General features: G+C 43.6%; 2 protein-coding genes and 1 long non-coding RNA gene across 11 annotated transcripts in view; 2 read left to right on the top strand and 1 right to left on the bottom strand.

The window, feature by feature from the left end:
* LOC139543508 (cation channel sperm-associated auxiliary subunit beta-like) overlaps positions 1-21125 on the top strand; it is a 34015-nt gene that overhangs the window by 8709 nt on the left and 4181 nt on the right. For 4 of the 7 annotated variants that reach the window (XM_071349643.1, XM_071349646.1, XM_071349641.1 and 1 more), the window contains one exon: positions 4163-8146. The exons of 1 other annotated variant lie outside the window; for it this stretch is intronic. In XM_071349643.1, the coding sequence (XP_071205744.1) occupies positions 4163-4314 (152 nt within the window). In that variant the 3' untranslated portion in view covers positions 4315-8146. Of the gene's footprint in view, positions 1-4162; positions 8147-21125 lie in introns of those variants that run through there. 2 more of the 7 variants (XM_071349642.1, XM_071349645.1) reach the window with 1 other exon arrangement.
* Positions 166-17145, bottom strand: LOC139543506 (transport and Golgi organization protein 1 homolog). Of its 3 annotated transcripts, XM_071349638.1 has the most exons (19): positions 15929-16111; positions 13836-13961; positions 13686-13707; positions 13473-13549; positions 13290-13367; positions 13052-13162; positions 12532-12603; positions 12311-12415; positions 12077-12193; positions 11813-11894; positions 10687-10739; positions 10473-10563; positions 10257-10395; positions 9898-10090; positions 9643-9710; positions 9241-9329; positions 8764-8839; positions 5742-5823; positions 166-5489 (listed from the first exon to the last, which is right to left on the bottom strand). In XM_071349638.1, the coding sequence occupies exons 4-19, from the start codon at positions 13545-13547 to the stop codon at positions 5286-5288; spliced, it is 1635 nt and encodes a 544-aa protein (XP_071205739.1). In that variant the 5' UTR covers positions 13548-13549; positions 13686-13707; positions 13836-13961; positions 15929-16111; the 3' UTR covers positions 166-5285. The 3 variants fall into 3 exon arrangements, with proteins under 3 accessions (XP_071205739.1, XP_071205738.1, XP_071205740.1); XM_071349637.1 differs by lacking the exon at positions 15929-16111 and adding an exon at positions 16946-17145 and having other exon boundaries at positions 13473-13961; XM_071349639.1 differs by lacking the exons at positions 8764-8839; positions 13686-13707; positions 13836-13961; positions 15929-16111 and having other exon boundaries at positions 5377-5489; positions 13473-13613.
* Positions 16454-20388, top strand: LOC139543511 (uncharacterized). Its single transcript, XR_011668730.1, has 2 exons — positions 16454-16966; positions 20047-20388. It is a non-coding gene; the product is annotated as an uncharacterized lncRNA (long non-coding RNA).

Raw genomic sequence — 21125 nt, forward strand, 5'->3', positions numbered from 1 at the left:
GGTACCAGTCTTTTTAGCTAACATTCCACTCTGTGCCACTCCTGTCATTCGCCTAAGAGACTGACCTTTCGGGAATCTCAACGGTCAATACGCAGCTGGATTACCAGCGGAGTTGCTCATTGGTTGTTGGAAATAGCATATTATATATATAATATTTTCCATGACGGCATGTGGAGCCTCAAATAGAATTACAATTACAACAAAGTACAAAGTACAAAAAATAAGACGTTATTTTGATTGTAATTGCAGTATGTATTTAGTTTTAGAATTTAGAAGTGAGCTAGCAACTTTTGACAGACTGCTTTTCATCTGGACAACAAAAAACTGTTGCTCAGCAACCAGACACCAAAAGTGAAAGAGTTCCAAAATGTGCTTTAAAAAAACGATTTCCAATATTTGCATAACATTTGATTGGAGGATAGCTATGACTGTTACCGAATCAGGATCAAATCCTCTGATCTTTAAAAAATAATTATTTCACCTTTATTTAACCAGGTAGGCCAGTTGAGAACAAGTTCTCATTTACAACTGCAACCTGGCCAAGATAAAGCAAATCAGTGCGACAAAAACAACATAGAGTTACACATAGGTTAAACAAATGTTCAGTCAATAACACAATAGAAAAATCTATGTACAGCGTGTGCAAATGTAGTAAGATTAGGGAGATAAGGCAATAAATAGGCTATAGAGGCGAAATAATTACAATTTAGCATTAACACTGGAGTGATAGAAACTGGGGTGCAAAAGAGTAAAAAAATAAATAACAATATGGGTATGAGGTAGTTGGGTGTGCTATTTACAGATGGGCTGCTCTGACAGCTGATGCTTCGAAAGGGATATATAAAGTCTCCAGCTTCAGTGATTTTTGCAATTCGTTCCAGTCATTGGCAGCAGAGAACTGGAAGGAAAGGCAGCCAAAGCAGGTGTTGGCAGGAGGCTTTGTTGTGAAATAGGAAGCCGTTTCTAGATTTTATTTTTGATTGGAGATGCTTAATGTGAGTCTGGAAGGAGAGTTTACAGTCTAACCAGACACTTAGGTATTTGTAGTTGTCCACATATTCTAAGTCAGAACCGTCCAGAGTAGTGATGCTAGTCGGGCGGGCGGGTGCGGGCAGCAATCGGTTGAAGGGCATGCATTTAGTTTTACTAGCATTTAAGAGCAGTTGGAGGCCACGGAAGGAGTGTTGTATGGCATTGAAGCTCGTTTGGAGGTTTGTTAACAGTGTCCAAAGAAGGGCCAGATGTATACAGAATGGTGTCGTTTGTGTAGAGGTGGATCAGAGAATCACCAGCAGCAAGAGCGACATCAGTGATATATACAGAGAAAAGAGTCGGCCTCCGACAACAGGCCCTCCGATTTGACACTGAACTCTATCTGAGAAGTAGTTGGTGAACCAGGCGAGGCAGTCATTTGAAAAACCAAGGCTATTGAGTCTGCCGATAAGAATGCTGTGATTGACAGAGTCAAAAGCCTTGACCAGGTCGATGAAGACGGCTGCACAGTACTGTCTTTTATCAATGGTGGTTATGATATCGTTTAGGACCTTGAGCATGGCTGAGGTGCACCTGGTACAGAACAATGTTTTATTCCGGCACAGAGAAACATGTTCACGCCAATACCGGGCGCATATACAAGACCGGCCCAAAACCAGTCAGGACCCAACCAGTCCGGAGGAAAAATAAAGGGAAACGCACTACCACAAATATACACAGAGGAAAAATAAGCCCACACAAAGCCTTACCGGCTTAAATAGCCCAACTAAAAACCTAAACAAGAAACAGGTGTAACCAATAAGACAAAACCAACAGAAAAGGGAAAATGGATCGGCGGCAGCTAGTAGACCGGTGATGCCGAGCGCTGCCCGAACAGGAAGAGGAGCCACCTTCGGTGGGAGTCGTGACAGGGGGCTTGGGCAAGTTGCTGCGAGGGGTGCAGAGCTATTGGCCAGGGTAGGGGTAGCCAGGTGGAAAGCATGGCCAGCCGTAGAAAAATGCTTTATTATCGATGATCGTAGATTTATCGGTGGGGACAGTGTTTCCTAGCCTCAGTGCAGTGGGCAGCTGGGAAGAGATGCTGTTATTCTCCATGGACTTTACAGTCTCCCAAAACTTTTGGGAATTAGTGCTACTGGAAGAAAATGTATGTTTGAAAAAGCTAGCCTTATATTAGTTGTGTATATTGGTTCCTGACTTCCCTGAAAAGTTGCGTTTGACAGTGATGAGGGGTGATTGTTTGACCGTGGACCCATTACGGACGCAGGCAATGAGGCAGTGAACGCAGAGATCCTGGTTGAAGACAGCAGAGGTGTATTTAGAGGTTAAATTGTTCAGGATGATATCTATGAGGGTGCCCGTGGTTACAGATTTAGGGTTGTACCTGGTAAATTCCTTGATAATTTGTGTGAGATTGAGGGCATCTAGCTTAGATTGTAGGACGGCCAGAGTGTTAAGCATATCCCATGTCCCAGAGTTCGTACCTAACAGTAAGAACTCAGAAGATAGATAGGGGGCAATCAATTCACATATGGTGTCCAGGGCACAGCTGGGGGCTGAAGGTGGTCTATAACAAGCGGCAATAGTGAGAGACTTATTTCTGGAAAGGTGGATTTTTAAAAGTAGAAGCTTGAATTCTTCGGGCACAGACCTGGATAGTATGACAGAACTCTGCAGGCTATCTCTGCAGTAGATTGCATCTCCACCCCCTTTGGCATTCTATCTTGTCGTAAAATGTTGTAGTTGGGGATGGACATTTCAGAAGAGACATGTCCATCCCCAACTACAACATTTCTGGGCGTGGTAGAATAGATTCAAGGCATAATGTACAGACAAGGGTATGGTAGGATGTGAGTACAGTGGAGGTAAACCTAGTAAACCTAGGCATTGAGTGACGATGAGAGAGGTTGTGTTTCTGGAGGCACCAGTTAAGCCAGGTGAGGTGTCCGCGTGTGTGGGGGTGGGACAAAAGAGCTATCTAAGGCATGTAGGGCGGGGCTGGGGGCTCTACAGTGAAATAAAACAACAATAACTAACCGAAACAGCAGTAGACAAGGCATATTGACATTAGGGAGAGGCATATGTAGCCGAGTGATCATAGGGTCCAATGAGCAGCAATAGGTGAGTTCTGTAGTCGCTACTACGCTAGGCGAGCTGGAGACACGGCGATTCAGAAAGCTAGCGGGCCGGGGCTAGCAGATGGGTCTTCGGAAACATCGCAACGGAAAAGCCTGTTGAAACCACCTCGGACAATTACGTCGGCAGACCAGTCGTGATGGATCGGCGGGGCTCCGTGTCGACAATAAAGAGTCCAGTCCAATTGGCAAAAGAGGTATTGTAGCCCAAGAATTCGCTGGTAGACCTCTTCGGCTAGCCGGCAGATGGGCCTAGCTCGAGGCTAGCTCAAGGCTAACTGGTGCTTGCTTCGGGACAGAGGTGTTAGCCAGTAGTAGCCACTCGGTTGCAGCTAGCTAGCTGTGATGATACGGTGTAATTGTCCAGAGCTTGCGTCAGGAATCCGGTGATGTGGTAGAGAAAAAGCAGTCCTATATGCTCTGGGTTGATATCGCGCTTGCAGACTGGCAGGTATTGGCCCGAGCTGAAGCTGGCTGTGTCCGAGTTAAGGGTGAAGACCGCAGCAGTGGCTAACTGACTACTAGCTAGTTATCTGGCTAGCTTCTGATTGGGGTTACGGTTCTAAAGTATAAAAAATAGCAGGTCCGTACCACATTGGGTGAGGCGGAATGTAGGAATGTATATTCAGTTCCTAGATGGAAAGTGAAATTAAAATATATACGAAATGTATACGAAAAATACGAGGACTATTTACACGGGACAAGACAAACACACGTCCGACTGCTACGCCATCTTGGATTCTGATAGGTGATCTCAAGCTCATTAATGATAGAATGGCCTTTCTTCAAATATGAAAAGTCTCTTTGGCAAATGACAGGAGTGGCAAGGAGTGGAATATTAGCTAGAAAGACTGGTACCCAGGCTACCCAGCTTTTACTTGAAGACCAAGGCTACTTGAAATATTGAAGTACTACTACAATATCTACTTGCAGCAGCCCTTCACAGGCTTGATTGGCCTATTTAAACCTCTGTCCTCTCCCTCTCTGCCCTCTTTCTCTGTCTCTCCTCTCTCCCCCCCCCCCCATTCCCCTAGTGGCAGCACCTGTGGATGAGTGGTATGTGGAGTTCAGTATGTTCCATGGCTTCTCTATGTTCAGGAGCAAGGGATCCATCCTGGACACACTGAAGGGAACACTACTGGATGTGGCCAGAGGTTGGACTAGGGGACGGAAGGGCCTATTGTGAATTTATGACAAAGCCCTGGGTGTTTTGAATTTGGATATTTTTGCCAATGACTAAAGAAAATAGTGTACTCTGATTAATTGCAGTGCCTGTTTACCTCTAGGTGGCAATCTTTTCTTTATGATCATAACGCCGGATAGCTGAGAGGAGATGGGGTTTTCCACAATGATAATATGGTTAAAGGCGTTGATAGTATTTCCTATATTATCTATCTATCCCCTATTAACATTTTACATTATGTTACAGTCATTCAGCAGACGCTTTTATCCAGAGCGACTTACAGTTAGTCAGTTAGACTTACATTAAAGGGGCATTCTGGGGCCTCCCGAGTGGCGCAGCAGTCTAAGACACTGCATGGCAGTGCATGAGGCATCACTACAGACCCAGGTTTGATTCCAGGCTGTGTCACAGCTGGCCATGACCGGGAGACGCATATGAGGCGGCACACAATTGGCCCAGCGTTGTGCGGGTTAGGGGAGGGTTTGGCCAGCTGGGATTTCCTTGTCCTATCACGCTTATGCGACTCCTTGTGGCGAGCCCGGTGCCTGCAAGCTGACCGCGGTTGCCACCTTGACGGTGTTTCCTCCAACACATTGGTGTGGCTAGCTTCCGGGTAAAGTGAGAAGTTTGTCAAGAAGAAGTGTGGCTTGGCAGGGTCGTGTTTCGGAGGACACATGGCTCTTGACCATCGCTTCTCCCGAGTTCATAGGGGAGTTGCAGCGATGGGACAAGACTTTACCAATTGGGGGGGTAAAAGTAAAAAAATATAAAGGGACAATCTGCAGTTGATACATCCATTTTTAGACTTACAAATTAATGATATATACCCATTGATTCTTGAAGACTATAACTTATAAATGCCTCATGTGCTTAGTTCAACTGTCAAAGCCCATCAGAACCCAAATTATAAGCTTGTTTTACTCAAATGTGTAAACATTGTAAAAAATAAAACACTGTATAGCCTTAAAACATGCTTAAAAGGGGATGATTCTGGACAGTGCCACAAAGACACACACCCTGATCTCATCCTCCAGCTGCTTCTCAGAGTGTGTGTTGATCTTCTGTCCCTGGTACACCAGCAGCTCCGCGCTGCTCTTCACATACTTCCTCTCCAGCCCAGTCTTAGCCTTCCTCCCGTGTAGCTGGTCCTTCAGGTGGGCAGTCATCTCCTCACGTCGCTAAAGGAACAACATTAAGACAGTTTGCGCAAAGTATTACATAAGTTGCCAATACTTTGTCATGTATTTACCTGAGAATGAAAAACCGGGAGGCACCCCGATTTTCAAAGACATCGACGTCTGACACCCTCAAGGAACTTGGAGCACCACCAAGAGTCAGTCAATGTGTAGCCTAATTCTAATCTTGCCCATTACTAGATTGAAAATCATATCGGGCACGTGAAGGAATGTTGTCTTCCTCAGTTATGGTACCTGCAGCTCCAGAGTTTTTTCCTTGCGGATGTCAAGCAGCTGTCTCTGAAGAGCTTTGGTCCTCCGCCGGCTGCCCTCCTCCCTGCAATACACACAGACAGCAATCAGGCTCAATGTGTAAGTGTGAGTAGACTCCTGGCATTCTCTCAACCAGCTTCATGAGGTAGTCACCTGGAATGTATTTCAATTAACAGGCGTCCCTTGTTAAAAGTAAAATTGTTGAATTTATTTCCTTATTGTATTTGAGACAATCAGTTGTGTTGTTTCAAGGCAGGGGTGATATACAGATGATAGCCCTATTTGGTAAAAGACCAAGTCCATATTATGGCAAGAACAGCTCAAATAAGCAAAGAGAAACAACAGTCCATCATTAAGACATGAAGGTCAGTCAATGTGGACATTTTCAAGAACTTTGAAAGTTTCTTCAAGTGCAGTTGCAAAAACCATCAAGCGCTATGATGAAACTCTCTCTCATGAGTTCCGCCACAGGAAAGGAAGACCCAGAGTTACCTCTGCTGCGGAGGATAAGTTCATTAGAATTACCAGCTTCAGAAATTGCAGCCCAAATATATGCTTCAGTGTTCAAGTAACAGACACATCTCAACATCAACTGTTCAGAGGAGAATGTGTGAATCAGGCCTTCATGGTCGAATTGCTGCAAAGAAACCAATACTAAAGGACACAAATAATAAGAGACTTGCTTGGGCCAATAAACAAGAGCAATGGAGATGAGACTGACGGAAATCTGTCCTTTGGTCTGAAGAGTACAAATTTGAGAGTTTTGGTTCCAAGCTTCGTGTCTTTCTGAGACGCAGAGTAGGTGAATGAATGATCTCCATATGTGTGGTTCCCACCGTGGAGCATGGAGGTGGTGTGGTGTGATGATGCTTTGCTGGTGACACTGTCTGTGATTTATTTAGAATTCAAGGGACACTTAACCAGCATGGCTACCACAGCATTCTGCAGTGATACGCCATCCCATCTGGTTTGCGCTTAGTGGGACTATCATTTGTTTTTCAACAGGACAATGACCCAACACACATCCAGGCTGTGTGAGGGTTATTTGACCAAGGAGAGTGATGAGTGCTGCATCAGATGGCCTGGCCTCCACAATCACCCGACCTCAACCCAATTGAGATGGTTTGGGATGAGTTGGACCCCAGAGTGTAGGAAAAGCAGCAAACAAGAGCACAGCATGTGGGAACTCCTTCAAGACTGTTGGAAAAGCATTTCAGGTGAAGCTGGTTGAGAGAATGCCAAGAGTATGCAAAGCTGTCATCAAGTCAAAGGGAGGCTACTTTAAAGAATCTCAAATATATTTTGATTTTTTAACACTTTTGGTTATTACATGATTCAATATGTGTTGTTTCATAGTTTTGATGTCTTCACTATGATTCTACAATGTAGAAAATAGTAAATATAAAGAAAAACCCTAGAATGAGTAGGTGTGTCCAAACTTCTGACTGGTACTGTGTGTATGTGTATATACAGTTGAAGTTGGAAGTTTACATACAGTTAGGTTGGAGTCATTAAAACTCGTTTTTCAACCACTCCACAAATTTATTGTTTACAAACTATAGTTTTGGCAAGTCGGTTAGGATTACGTTCATCTCTAGGAGACAGAACGCGTCTCCTTTCTGAGCAGTATAACGGCTGCGTGGTTCGATTACAGGCTCAAAATGGCCAGAAACAAAGACTTTTCTTCTGAAAGGCCAGCATCCCGGAGTCGCCTCTTCACTGTTGACGTTGAGACTGGTGTTTTGCGGGTACTATTTAATGAAGTTGCCAGTTCCTCAACGTGTGAGGTGTCTGTTTCTCAAACTAGACACTAATGTACTTGTCCTCTTGCTCAGTTGTGAACCGGGGCCTCCCACTCCTCTTTCTATTCTGGTTAGAGACAGTTTGCGCTGTTTTGTGAAGAGAGTAGTACACAGCGTTGTGCGAGATATTCAGTGTCTTGGCAATTTCTCACAAGGAATAGCCTTCATTTCTCAGAACAAGAATAGACTGACGAGATTCAGAAGAAAGTGCTTTGTTTCTGGCCATTTTGAGCCTGTAATCGAACCCACAAATGCTGATACTCCATATACTCAACTAGTCTAAAAGGAGGCCAATTTTATTGCTTCTTTAAATCAGGACAGTTTTCAGCTGTGCTAACATACTTGCAAAAGGGTTTTCTGAAGATCAATTAGCCTTTTAAAATGATAAACTTGGATTAGCTAACAACGTGCCATTGGAACACAGGAGTGATGGTTGCTGATAATGGGCCTCTGACGCCCATGTAGATATTCCATTAAAAAAATAAAAGCCGTTTCCAGCTACAATAGTCATTTACAACATTAATGTATACACTGTATTTCTGATCAATTTGAAAAATAAAAAGGACATTTCTAAGTGACCCCAAACTTTTGAACGGTAGTGTATATTTTAAATATATATATATATATATACACAAATGTATGGAATGCAGTAATCCCACAAGGGAAAGCAAAGGCTGAAGCTTTAGTAACCTAACGAGTTGCCACACACATATGATCTCACAACAGCTGAACACAACAAAAACACCACCATAGTACTGAAAGAGCAAGAGGGATGCAAGAGCGGTTATTCCAAATTGTGAAAGCAAACGAAGGCATGGGAACATTCTGGATCGTCTGGACACGCAAACACAGGTGAGAAAGATGGATATGGCAGTAGAGGGAGAAAAAATGGCAGTGAAAGAGACAGGAAAGAATGTCTTCGAAAATCAGAGAGGACGTAATTAGAAGACAAACATTAGGAAGAGGAAAAGGTCAAATGGGTACCAACTAGGAGCAGGATGAGAGCAGTAGGAAGAAAAATAAGGGAAATTATTGAAACACCACAGCGGAGGTAAAGACAGGGAAAAGGGAGAGGTGAAAAAGAAGCAGGGAGTCAGGGCATACAAGGGTGAACAAGGGGGGGATGGTTCATTGGCTGAGGGATGGTACTGCTTGGCCAATCAGGGCCAAGGCTGTCCGGAGCGTGGGTTCAGGAGACTCACGGTAGGGCTTGTTCCTTCGCCCCACAGGGGGAGGGGGGGGCACCCGTGAACTTCTTACAGGGCCTGTACGAATCACCTGTTTAGCAAAACCATTTAACAACAAAACACTCAGCCAAATACCACTCTCAGTCTCTCCACATTGGACCAGCTACAAGGAATTCAAATCAAAACCCCAGGAAAACATGCATTTCAGAGGGTGGACGTCAAACAGCAGATGAGGTATCAGACAGTCAAAAAGTCCAAGATCTAATTTGAAACGCAGTCACAGATGATATCCAACCGACAAGACAATAGAAATGGTCAGGAACGTTACAGAACGTTCAGATAGAAATATGATTCTCTGTCCTCAAGAATAGAGTCATATCAGCCCTATTCATTTCATTTCTACCTGCAAGTTATGTTCTGACGATTTTGCCTTACTGAATGCACCCCAGACGTGCCAGTACTAAATAACGTGAACTGAGGATTGGTTCTTACCTCGTCGGAGAGGCATGGGAGCCATCCCAGGGGTGGGCTTGAACAGAGGCCTACAGAGCTCATTCAGCTTGCTGGACATGTCAGTCAGTCTAGGGTGAAAAAGGGAACAGGCATTTAGATTCTCAATACTGTACCTCCAAATCTAGACTAATACAGCTTACTGCATTGCAAAACTGTGACCAAAACACTTGCATTTGTGGCCCTTCGACTTGGCAGTGCAACCTTTGGTTCACAATGTGCCTCTTTTTACTTTACTATTATGACTAATTCAAAAAGTAAATGTGAGATTGACCAAAAATAAACCAAATGGAAGGATCTGCCTGTCTCCATTTTGAGTGAGCAATAGGTGAGCCCTGCTTTGGTATAGCCCAATTGAGTCTGTTGTATTAGTGTTGCACTCACAAGTTACGAATGTTAGTTGTTTCCTTCTTCTCGTCGATTAGAGCTCGCTCTGCGGCGCGTGCAATCACCTAGAGAGAAAGAAGAGACATTTAAAATCTCCTGTTTTGGACTAAACTCACCTTACAAATGACTGGCCAAACAGAAGACTTTAAAAAAATGTCCTGATCCTAATGTATGTGCCATCGATGGGGGTTGAGAAATGAGACATTTGTTGTTTCTTTAACAAATGGACTAATAAAGTCATATTGTACAAACCCAGTTCTCGTGAGATTTCTGCTCCTGCTCAATGATCTGAGCTTTGTAGAACTTCTCGGTCCATTTCAGCTCGTCCTGGATCTCCTTAACGCGCTGCCTACACACCTTGACCTCCTCCTCTAGGGCCTTGCCGTCCATCTCCGTCAGCCGGTCTTCCTTGTTGGGGCGCTCAAACTCCTCCTTGGTCAGCTTCCTGTAAGGCGACACACAAATTAAATCAAACTATTTAAAGACCATTTGAAAACCTCAAACCTCACAGTAAAAGAATACAGTTTTTTTTTTACATGCTGTGGAACCATGGAGAACAAACCCTACTATGGTATTAACACATGAACTGCACTGCTTCTGATTCCACTTACTGCTGCAAAGCGTTCTCCTTCTGCTGGTACATCTCTGTCATGATGTCATTCTTCTGCTGCCGGGTCTTGTCCTGGTTCTCCAGGTGGTTCTTGTCACTTTTCACCAACAAGATGTCATGCTCCAGCTTCTGAAATTGCTCTGTGGTGAAAAGAAGTTGATAGTGTTGAGAGCTAAAAGGCAGTGATGCATATCAAATTCTAGTTGCTGGGACATACCTTCCAGCTCTTTCCTGGACTTCTCTTCGTTCAGCAGCTTGGTCATGAAGCGATCGCGCTCTTCCTCCACAACAGACAGAGTGGTCTGGACCTGTGGAAAGTTCTTCCAACAGTTAGTGGAAGAGTTGACACACTTCTTGGTTCTGAGCACAAGTTTTACCTGCCTTCAGGTACACAGAAATCTGGGTCCGTTCAAGAAAGAACTCAGTCTTACCCGAGAGACATCCATCATTTGCTTATGGCGGTTTTGGATGATGGTCTGCTTGTCTGAAACAAATAATTGTAAACACAGTGACACGTTTCAGGAAAGTAGGCGTATGTCGCACGTCAATACTTCACAGGAGAGGCATTTGAATGTATAACTATCAAAATGCGTTTTTGGGGGCAAAATGCCTTCTGGTACGTCAACTTCCATGTGCCTTAATAACAAACTTGTATGCCATCCGTAAATACGAATAAAAATGGTAAACTATGAGCAGAGTTAGTTTAGCCACGGAAAAAGGAAGGAACCTTCCCTCTAGCCATGATTGGCTGAGATAATGGATGAGCTGGACGCGCCATGAAACGAGTTCGGATTGGTCTGCCATGTAGCACGCTTCTGTCTATAACATGAGCTTCTCAGTATGTGTAAGTAACCCTTTCTAACGCAGCTTTTTTGAAAGATGCTCTCCACTTTTAGGAGACCCAAGTTTTGAAATCAGTGGACTGTCCGGTGGAAGCAGAGTATGATAGCTAAGGAGATGGAGAAAATTCTGTGGTTTGATTGCAAATATGCAGAGGCAGTCGAAAATAGAACACATAGAAGGCTGTTGTATAAAACACCTGTCTCCTGAATACATCTTCAAACTAAGGGAAACCATTTTCAGATATAAGTTTCTAATTTTGTCAGAGAGTCGTTTTCTCATTGCAAAATAAAGCATATTGTTAGCTAGCTAACAATATGTGTGAACAATGCTGAATGGGTATAGACAAAGAAGAGCTCTCCAGTATGGGTTACAAGTTTATCAACTTTCAAAGCAGAATTACTTTCCCATTGTTCCTCAACTGTAGTGTATGATATACCATTTTGATGCTCCGAGTCTCTACTTTAATCCAATGTAAAAAAAACACCATTTCAAATTTTGCTACATAAGACCAAATCACATGACAGTATCCTAATCAGAGAAGGCTGGTGGGAGGAGCTATAGAAGGACTGGCTCACTATAATGGCATAAATGGAACGGAGTCAAGCACACTGTTTCCATGTATTTGGTTCCATTCCAGCCATTACAAGGAGCCCGTCCTCCTATAGCTCCTCCCACCAGCCTCCTCTGATTAGGACACCGTGTCAGGTGACTTACCGTTAGAGGCTACCCCGTTAGCAACAACTCCACCTTTCAGGTCATCGCAGGCCTCCAGGTCTCCTAGCAGGTCAGATAGAACCTGCCAGAGAGATTGAGAACCACCAATTGATACATTACACTTTTCCCCTGGAATCAGTCAAGAAGTATTTTTTTGGAACATAATACAGGTGACATGTTTCTTTGTCATCAGGGTGCATTTGAGAAGGTGTGAACAGGAATTGATGTGTGTAACAATATCGTAACGTGTAAAATAAACTCAACGTTGTGGTCCTTCTGAAGGAGGGAATCCTCCAGGTCTTTCTGGGACTTCTGGTAGACTTTGATCTGCTCGCTTGTCTCCCTGTGCTTCTCCTCCCACAACTTGGCAGCATGGTGCAGCTGTAACAAGGAAATTAGGTCATCAGGACGGTGCAATGCAGGCCCTGCATGGCCAATGAGTCCTACACAATGTCATGAGGCTTAAAGTGTGAATCGTTGTTCCATATTGGTACTCACCGAGAGGTTCTCCTCCTTCAGGGTGGCAATATCCTTCTCCAGAACCTGGACCTGGACATTCCGGGCATCTTCGCGGAGCTTGGCTTCATCCATCAGAATGGTAGACTACAGATTCAATGATAAGGATAATTAAAAGGAAATAAACACTTTACATTTGATTGTTGCAATGTTAATATATTTGACATATTTTCATTGGGCCTGTTCACTTATATGACCTATACCTTCGACAGTGCATCCTGGGTCTTCTTCTTGCTGCGCTTCAACTTCTCAATGGTTTTGTCCATTTCGGACATCTATGGGCAAAGATAATGATAAGCATAATGACAACCATCTTTCTCTGTCCTCATCAACGAGCCATCCTATTTAGGATAGTAGCTGGCTAATAGTAGCTGCCTATGCTGTCTACATCACGAAAGCAACTGCTCTCTAGGGTGTCTCTCTCTCATTTGCAGGCTGTCCCTTTCTCTCTGTCTGCCCGCGCAAGTCCATGCAGCTGTAGGTGCAATGGATTGTGGTCATTTTAGTCAATTACCACATTTTCTGCACTAAACTATGTTGAATAGTTTAGTGAAAACTACAACGTCCCGAAGTATGTGCTTGATTTGATTTCTCTCTCGAGAAACGGCACATTGAGCTCACATAATAAACTAACTTAATGGAATTCAAATAATTGAACCGACGTCAGAGAATTGGTTGTTCTGAAACATTTTAATTACAGCTAAATCGCTCAATACTACTCACCATATCTTCATGTTTCACAGTATTGGCCCGCTCTTTGTCAAAGGATATGGCGTGTAAGTTATTTTCCTCTTCCAGGCGCTCATTTTGTCTCTCCATCTCTTGCACAATATTCTATTGGATAGAAAAATAAATGCTTAGTCAATTTAAACACTATGTAGAAGAAAAAAATAATAAAAAATCTAATAATTGTCAGCATGACAATGACATGTGATCAAGATAATATTTCTTAGAGACTCACCTCCAATTCCTGGATCTTCTCCAGAGATAAAGTGGCAGATTTTTCAGACAGCTTTTGCTTTTCTTTAAGTTCTTCGCCCTGAGGGGAACCCAGTAGAAATATACTGTCAAAACATTATGTACCTTAATTCACATTGAACTCAAAAGTCTGGATCTTAGTCAGTGAAAAGTCTCTGCAACTTACCTGTTGCTGCAGTTCAGCGACCTTTTGGAGTATCTCCTTCTTCTCTTGTTCAAGCTTTTTCATCCTGTCCACCATCTCTTTTTCAGTAGCGAATAAAAACCATGACAAGAGTATGAAATCAGACATGGTTTACACATGACAAGAACACCAGCCTGTAAGCAATATGAATGAGGATTCACTATGCACCCTAAATAGCCAGAGAGAAGAACTTACTTAGATATTACTTGCTTTTGACCTGTGAGAAGGAAAAGAAAAGTGGCAGCAAACAGCCTCCTCAACGGTAGCATACAATACATCATAGAATAACATAAAGCAATCAGATTATGAAATTATGAAAGCAGTAACTGTGCAACAACGACTTACAGATAGAATGCTCCTCCAGAAGAGGAAGCCGATGACCCCGGCACCTGCAGTGACCAGCACGGGTTCACAGGACACGCCGTACAAGTCTGGACCTGGCTTCCAGTGCTCTGGCAGGCTGGTGACCATCTGGGGAGAGACAGGTCCAATCAGTGTTACTACAGCACATGTCAGGCTTAGCAAATAAGTTGGGTAATAGCTGGGCTGAGATGACAGAAGAAAATAAGTGATGTTAAAAACATTGAACTAAACCATCAGGCATTCCAGTGTTCTGTTTACAAGCATGGCTAATGGTTATCCCACTGAGCACCGTCTCAGTCAATGCAGAGGCATATCTTCAGATCAAATCAAGGTGGGTTTAGAAATAGACGTAGCCTATAACCTAGTTGTTGATCAAAATCAATAAAGAGAGGATTTGCCTTGACCTTATGTAATTAATGGGGATTGGATTGGACTGGGGCCCTACCACTGTCCAACCATGGTGACCTTTGCACAATACAGAACTTCCATCGCAGTCGCTCAGTGAAATTCAGGGATTGGCTAAATTAATCACCACAGAGTGGATCTAACTAACAAGCCTTAGGCCTATGTGGATTTAGAGTGCAAAAGATTGCATCATGTAGCCTTTCACCCTGTAAAATGGCCAATAAACAAAACAGATGATTACATAACATATCACTAGACATGAGCCACATGTAGATTTTAATGGCATGTAACCTCAAGTGATAGTTATGTAAGGGGAAGCTGTCAAAGCAAAATTCAACAACTTGAAGGCACCTCTCGATCTGAGACCCAGATACAGGAAGAACGGATACTGCTAGTCTGGAAAGTGAGCCATTTTTTAAATGAGGAAGAGGACAGTGAAAGAGATTTGCGTCAGTTCAAATCTGGCATCAGGACAAAATGTGATTCAGAGTCACCGAATATATATATATATATATATATTTTTTTTTATCCCATTTTCTCCCCAATTTTCGTGGTATCCAATCGCTAGTGATTACTATCTTGTCTCATCGCTACAACTCCCGTACGGGCTCGGGAGAGACGAAGGTCGAAAGCCATGCGTCCTCCGAAGCACAACCCAACCAAGCCGCACTGCTTCTTAACACAGCACTGCTTCTTAACACAGCGCGCCTCCAATTTGGAAGCCAGCCGCACCAATGTGTCGGAGGAAACACTGTGTACCTGGCCCCCTTGGTTAGCGCGCACTGCGCCCGGCCCGTCACAGGAGTCGCTGGAGCGCGATGAGACAAGGATATCCCTCCCGGCCAAACCCTCCCTAACCCGGACGACGCTATGCCAATTGTGCGTCGCCCCACGGACCTCCCGGTCGTGGCCGGCTGCGACAGAGCCTGGGCGCGAACCCAGAGACTCTGGTGGCGCAGCTAGCACTGCGATGCAGTGCCCTAGACCACTGCGCCACCCGGGAGGCCCACCACCGATTATATTTTAAGTATTTTAATAAACTCAAACGATAAATGGTAAATGCAATTTTTGTATATACGGGTTCACTGTATCTCCACGCAGGGTAGATCAGAGAACTGTGGAATGTACTCAAATAGTAGTTTTTATACTATGACAGTTTTCTTTCCAACTCTTCCCGTTGGCCTATCATAGTAGAGGCTTAGCATGGTTAATACTCTTGCTCCGCCTTTGGGGGCACCCGAACTTGTCCAAGCCCCTTGGCGTTTTCCTTTGTCCACATCTGGTTGCTGGGTAGAGTAGCTCCGTCTTGTGTCTCCCCCTTGACTCTTCACTCAAACAATTCCTAATATGGTACTGATCAGTGCCCTAACTCCCTGGTTGGCCTAGAGAGATGTACCCCTCCCCTCTCCAGCTTGACCACAGCTTTTATGGCCTGTCACTCAATGTTGGTCAGTCTACACACCTACATCTGTATTGTTTGTGTGTGTGTGTAACAAAACAATATTCATCTTCAAACAATATGCTAGCAGGCTATAGTGCATAAACATAAATCCTAACAACAGTCAAATGAAGTTGCCAACAAGATTCAGTTTCAATGTAGCTAGCCAGCCAGCCATATGGCGGCCTAAGACTTGACTAGCCAGCTAGCTATATTGTAGCCAACTACTTACATATCGAAGTACAAGACAGACAGTTGATCAGATTCTGTCATCAGGGGCAAAGTGGGTAAAGGGGTTGTTTCTTCCGAATCCATCGCTACTGTACGTTACTTTGACAGTTGAGCTGGCTATCTAGTTAGTTTGGCTTGTGACTTGCAATGCAACTCGTTTGCGTAAACCCGAAAATCCTTATTTCACCAGCTGATCAACGTAGTCGACTGTAATATTCATATGTGTAAACATACTGAATTATAATTGGATGCATTTTACCGCCATATCATACTGTGCTATGATTGGTTAAGACCACCCAAATGGTTAGGTCATGGTCAGTTTGATCCTGGTTGGCGATACGTGAACATGCCAGTTATAGCTAGCTAATAAAGAGCTACGTTAAGAAATATCCTGTAGTACTGCACTTTAACTTTTTTTGTACAAAGTGTGCAAAACAAGACAGTATTGGTCTTCGGCACATCATATGCTTCAAAACAATCGTAGTATGTTTTCAGTACCTTTGGTACAAATTCCATGAGAAAGTACAGGGAACTAACTAGTCTTTTGAACAGTTTGTGACAGAGCTGCGTCTGCTTGTGAAAGACTGTGATTATGCAAACAAGGATGAGATGGTCAGGGACCGTATTGTATTTGGAATACACTCACCGCGAGTGAGAGAGAAACTTTTGAATGTTGGGTCTGAGGTAACGTTGGACAAAGCTATCGACATAGCCAGATCTCACGAGCTAGCACTGGCTCAGGTGAAAACCATTTCGCGCGGTAACACGAGCGCATCACGTGAACAAGCAGTGCACGCAGTCAGGCAGACATCAAAGCACACCTCCGGTGCACAGAGCGCGTTTTAGAACAGAGAGAGACATAACTCCAAAACAGAGCGACACAGACTCAAAACGCCCCAAAACATGTGGATATTGCGGATACAAAGTGCATGGCGAACAGGGAAATTGCCCAGCTAAAGGCAAACAGTGTACTAAATGTGGAAAATGGAATCACTTTGCAAAAGTGTGCAGAGCTTACCGTGGAAAAACAGTACACACAGTGAGTGAAGATGAAATGTCAATCAAAGAGTCAAACGCTGATGAACTGTTTATTGATTCAGTGACACAGAAAAGTCAAATATCAGAGACAGAGCAAGCCTTTGCTGACATTGAGATAGGAACACAAGGCACAGAGCTAAAGTTCAAACTAGACACTGGTGCGTGCACAAGTAAACATTATTTTTCTGAATAAGTACCGCAGCTTGACATTTGAGTGCGAGCTACAGCCCACCACGCGCATACTGACTGGTTATGGTGGTGAACAGCTCCCATTAAAAGGCACTTGCACTTTCAAATGCAAATACAAGGAAAGTGACATGATGTTGGACTTTTATGTTGTTGACACTAGAGCACCTGCAGTGCTAGGTCTTAAAGCATGTTTAGACATGGACCTCATCAAGCTAGTTTATCAGTGACAGCACCAGTAGAGACAGAAAATGTACTGGAGGAGTTGACTGATGTTTTTACAGGAATAGGATTATTCCCAGGAGAATGTACCATTCACCTTGACCCAGACGCAACCCCTGTGGTCTGCCCACCGAGAAAGATTCCCCTTGCTCTCCGTGCCCGTCTGAAGAAAGAGTTGGAGAGCATGGAGCAATCTGACATAGTCACCAAGGTTACAGAACCGACTGACTGGGTAAACGCCTTAGTGGTGGTGGAGAAACCACGCAGAGGCAAGCTCAGAGTATGTCTCCACTAGAGGTCGACCGATTATGATTTTTCAACGCCGATACCGATTATTGGAGGACCAAAAAAAGCAGATACCGATTAATCGGCCGATTTATTAGATTTTTTTATATATATATATATCATACACACACATTTTTGTAATAATGACAATTGCAACAATACTGAATGAACAATGAACACTTTTATTTTAACTTAATATAATACATAAATACACACACACACACACAGCTCTGAAGTGACAATGATACTGAAGAGTCTGCTTAGGAGACAAATACTCTCAACTGTTTGAATAAAAATAGAGTTTAAGTTACCTGTGATGAATGTTGAAAACAAAAACTTTAATTTCTATATGCAGGAAATCCTATTTTAATAATGGGCATGGTAAGAATTGACAACCAAAGTGCGAATCATAATTCCCATGACACCTTCTAGCAAAATCTGAAAAGCGGTTCCTTCAGTTATTCCATAGGATATTTTTAGATTCACTTAAAATAAGGTCTGTGTTTCGTGTAGGCTTACACCACCGTGCCAATTTTATAACTGTGTAGATATCCATAGGACAAGGTAACTCTGATCAATATTGGCTAAATATAAGCGAAGATACATTTTTTTGTAGAGTGGATTTATGAAAATATGTTGACAAACGTCACCTTATCCTAGTGAGATTTACACGGGTATCAAAACATCGAGGCGGTGTAACGATCGTCGTCATATTCCTCCTCCTCGGATGATGAGCATGGATCAGACCAACACGCCGCGAGGTATGTTGACATAATGATTTATTAGACACCAAGACGAAACACGAAGCACACTTAGAAATAACAAAACTAACTAAACAGACCTAAACTTAAGAACTTACATGAAACGAAGAACGCACGAACAGACTAGACAAAACGAAACAGTCCCGTGTGGTAACAGATACGGATACGGACACGGAAGACAACCACCCACAAACAAACAGTGAAAACAGCCTACCTTAAATATGGCTCTCAATCAGAGGAAAGGTCAAACACCTGCCTCTAATTGAGAACCATATCAGGCAACACATTAAACCCAACATAGAAACACAACACATAGAATGCCCACCCCAACTCACGCCCTGACCAACTAAACACATACAAAACAACAGAAAACTGGTCAGGAACGTGACAGGCGGTTTAAACCTGCACGAAACACAGACCTTATTTGAAGTAGATCAAGACATTCTCTATGGAAGACATGAACGGTAAAATAACGAGGGAACCCCTTTCACGTTCAGCGGCAAGTTATTACAGGAATTATAACGCGTCGACTATTTCTCTCTAAACCATATACCTTTGACTAATCCGGAAACTATCACCTCAAAAACAAAACGTTTATTCCGTTCCGTATTTTATCTAACGGGTGGCATCCATGAGTCTAAATATTCCTGTTACATTGCACAACCTTCAATGTTGTCATAATTACGTAAAATTCTGGCAAATTAGTTCGCAAAGAGCCAGGCAGCCCAAACTGTTGCATATACCTTGACTCTGCGTGCAATGAACGCAAGAGAAATGACACCATTTCACCTGGTTAATATTGCCTGCTAACCTGGATTTCTTTTAGCTAAATATGCAAGTTTAAAAATATATACTTGTGTATTGATTTTAAGGCATTGATGTTTATGGTTAAGTAACACATTGGAGCAATGACAGTTATTTATTGATTGTTTTTTATAAGATAAGTTTAATGCTAGCTAGCAACTTACCTTAGCGTACTGCATTCGCTAACAGGCAGGCTCCTCGTGGAGTGCAATGTAATCAGGTGTTAGAGCATTGGACTAGTTAACTGTTGCAAGATTGGATTCCCCGAGCTGACAAGGTTAAAAATCTGTCGTTCTGCCGCTGAACGAGGCAGAACGTTCCTAGGCCATCATTGAAAATAAGAATGTGTTCTTAACTAACTTGCCTAGTTAAATAAAGATTATATAAAGGTGTAAAATACGAGAAAAAAAAAACGGCAAATCGGCGCCAAAAAATACCGATTTCCGATTGTTCTGAAAACGTGAAATTGGCCTAATTAATCGGCCATTCCGAACACCCCCATTATCCTTTACCGACGCTAGATGGCATCACACACAAGCTAGCGGGAGCACACTACTTCAGTGTCATGGACGCTAGATCAGGCTACTGGGCTATCAAGCTCACAGAAGAGTCATCTAAGCTCACAACATTCAACACACCGTTTTGTGAGGATCTGTGTTTATTGCACTATAACCCAATACTACATCACGTGATTGAATATTAGCAACTGTTGGCCTGGGCGCCTGGGTGTCTGTGTCTGTGCTGGAAATAACAGTTAGCCCCAGATAAGTGTGCTGGGAAGCTGTGGTTAGCCTTGAGCGAGAACAGTGTGCTTTCTATGCAGGTGCAAGTGGCTCAAACAATGTTACAGAACTGTCTGACCTCAGTCTCTGGGGTGTGGGAGCGTAATCTACATAGCAACAGCGCCGGACACCAAGGAGCGCCAAGAGGCTGGGACCAGCCTGAGCGCCGGCGATAGGCTAAGCAAGTTTAAACCACGCTCAGCCTCTACTGTGATAGGCCAACAGACGGGTTGGAACTACGTCCATCACAGTATAAGAACAGCTGCTTACTTACATCCTGCCAGTTCCCTGTTCTACCCTGCGAGGTGTTACAGTGAACCCGTATATACGAAAATTGCATTTACCATTTATCGCTTGAGTTTAATAAAAATACTTAAAATATATTCGGGGACTCTGAATCACATTTTGTCCTGATACCAGATTTGAATTGACGCAAATCCTTTATAGTTTGGACGCTACAGGTTCTGTCGCCTGCCTTTTGGGATTATCTCAGCCCAAGACGAGTTTCAGCGAAAGATCGACGAAGTGTACGAAGGCCTCAACGGAGTTGTGGCAATTGTGGGCAACATCCTTGTCTATGGTCGAACCAAAGAGGAGCACGACCGAAACCTCCGCGCGATGCTGCAAAGGTCCCGTGAGAGAGGAGTCCGGCTCAACCCGAGAAGAGCACAGTCGGCGCTACAGAGGTCAGCTACTTCGGACATCTTCTCACAGCGACTGGAATCAAGCCAGATCCACAGAAGATCTCAGCCATAAAAGAAATGGAGCCACCAAAGAACCGTGCAGAGCTGGAAACAGTGCTTGGCATGGTCAACTACTTAGCCAAGTTCGCACCCAGCCTCTCCAATGCTAATGCACCCCTGCATCAACTGCTAAAGCAGTCCAGTGAGTTTCTCTGGGACAAGCAACACGACATTGCTTTCCAGAAATGTGAAAGACTTGATCAAGAGAGAACCAGGACCAATCCTTGCCTACTACGACCCAGACAAAGAGCTCAGACTCCAAGTAGACGCGTCGAAGTATGGACTAGGTGCAGTGCTACTGCAAGAAGGAAAGCCCATCGGCTACGCTTCCAAATCTCTCACAGACTGTGAAATCAACTACGCTCAAATTGAAAAGG

The sequence above is a fragment of the Salvelinus alpinus genome, chromosome 18 (genome assembly GCF_045679555.1).
Source record: "Salvelinus alpinus chromosome 18, SLU_Salpinus.1, whole genome shotgun sequence".
In the NCBI taxonomy this organism is placed as follows: Eukaryota; Metazoa; Chordata; class Actinopteri; order Salmoniformes; family Salmonidae; genus Salvelinus; species Salvelinus alpinus.

What these genes read in the sequence shown, in the direction of transcription:
- LOC139543506 (XM_071349637.1), bottom strand. Translation starts at nt 13,598, where the DNA reads ATGTCTGATTTCATACTCTTGTCATGGTTTTTATTCGCTACTGAAAAA. An exon ending in AGAAGATCCAGGAATTGGAG is followed by an intron (nt 13,163 to 13,289) that starts GTGAGTCTCTAA and finishes TCTATCCAATAG; the next exon opens with AATATTGTGCAAGAGATGGA. An exon ending in GTCCAGGAAAGAGCTGGAAG is followed by an intron (nt 10,396 to 10,472) that starts GTATGTCCCAGC and finishes TTTTCACCACAG; the next exon opens with AGCAATTTCAGAAGCTGGAG.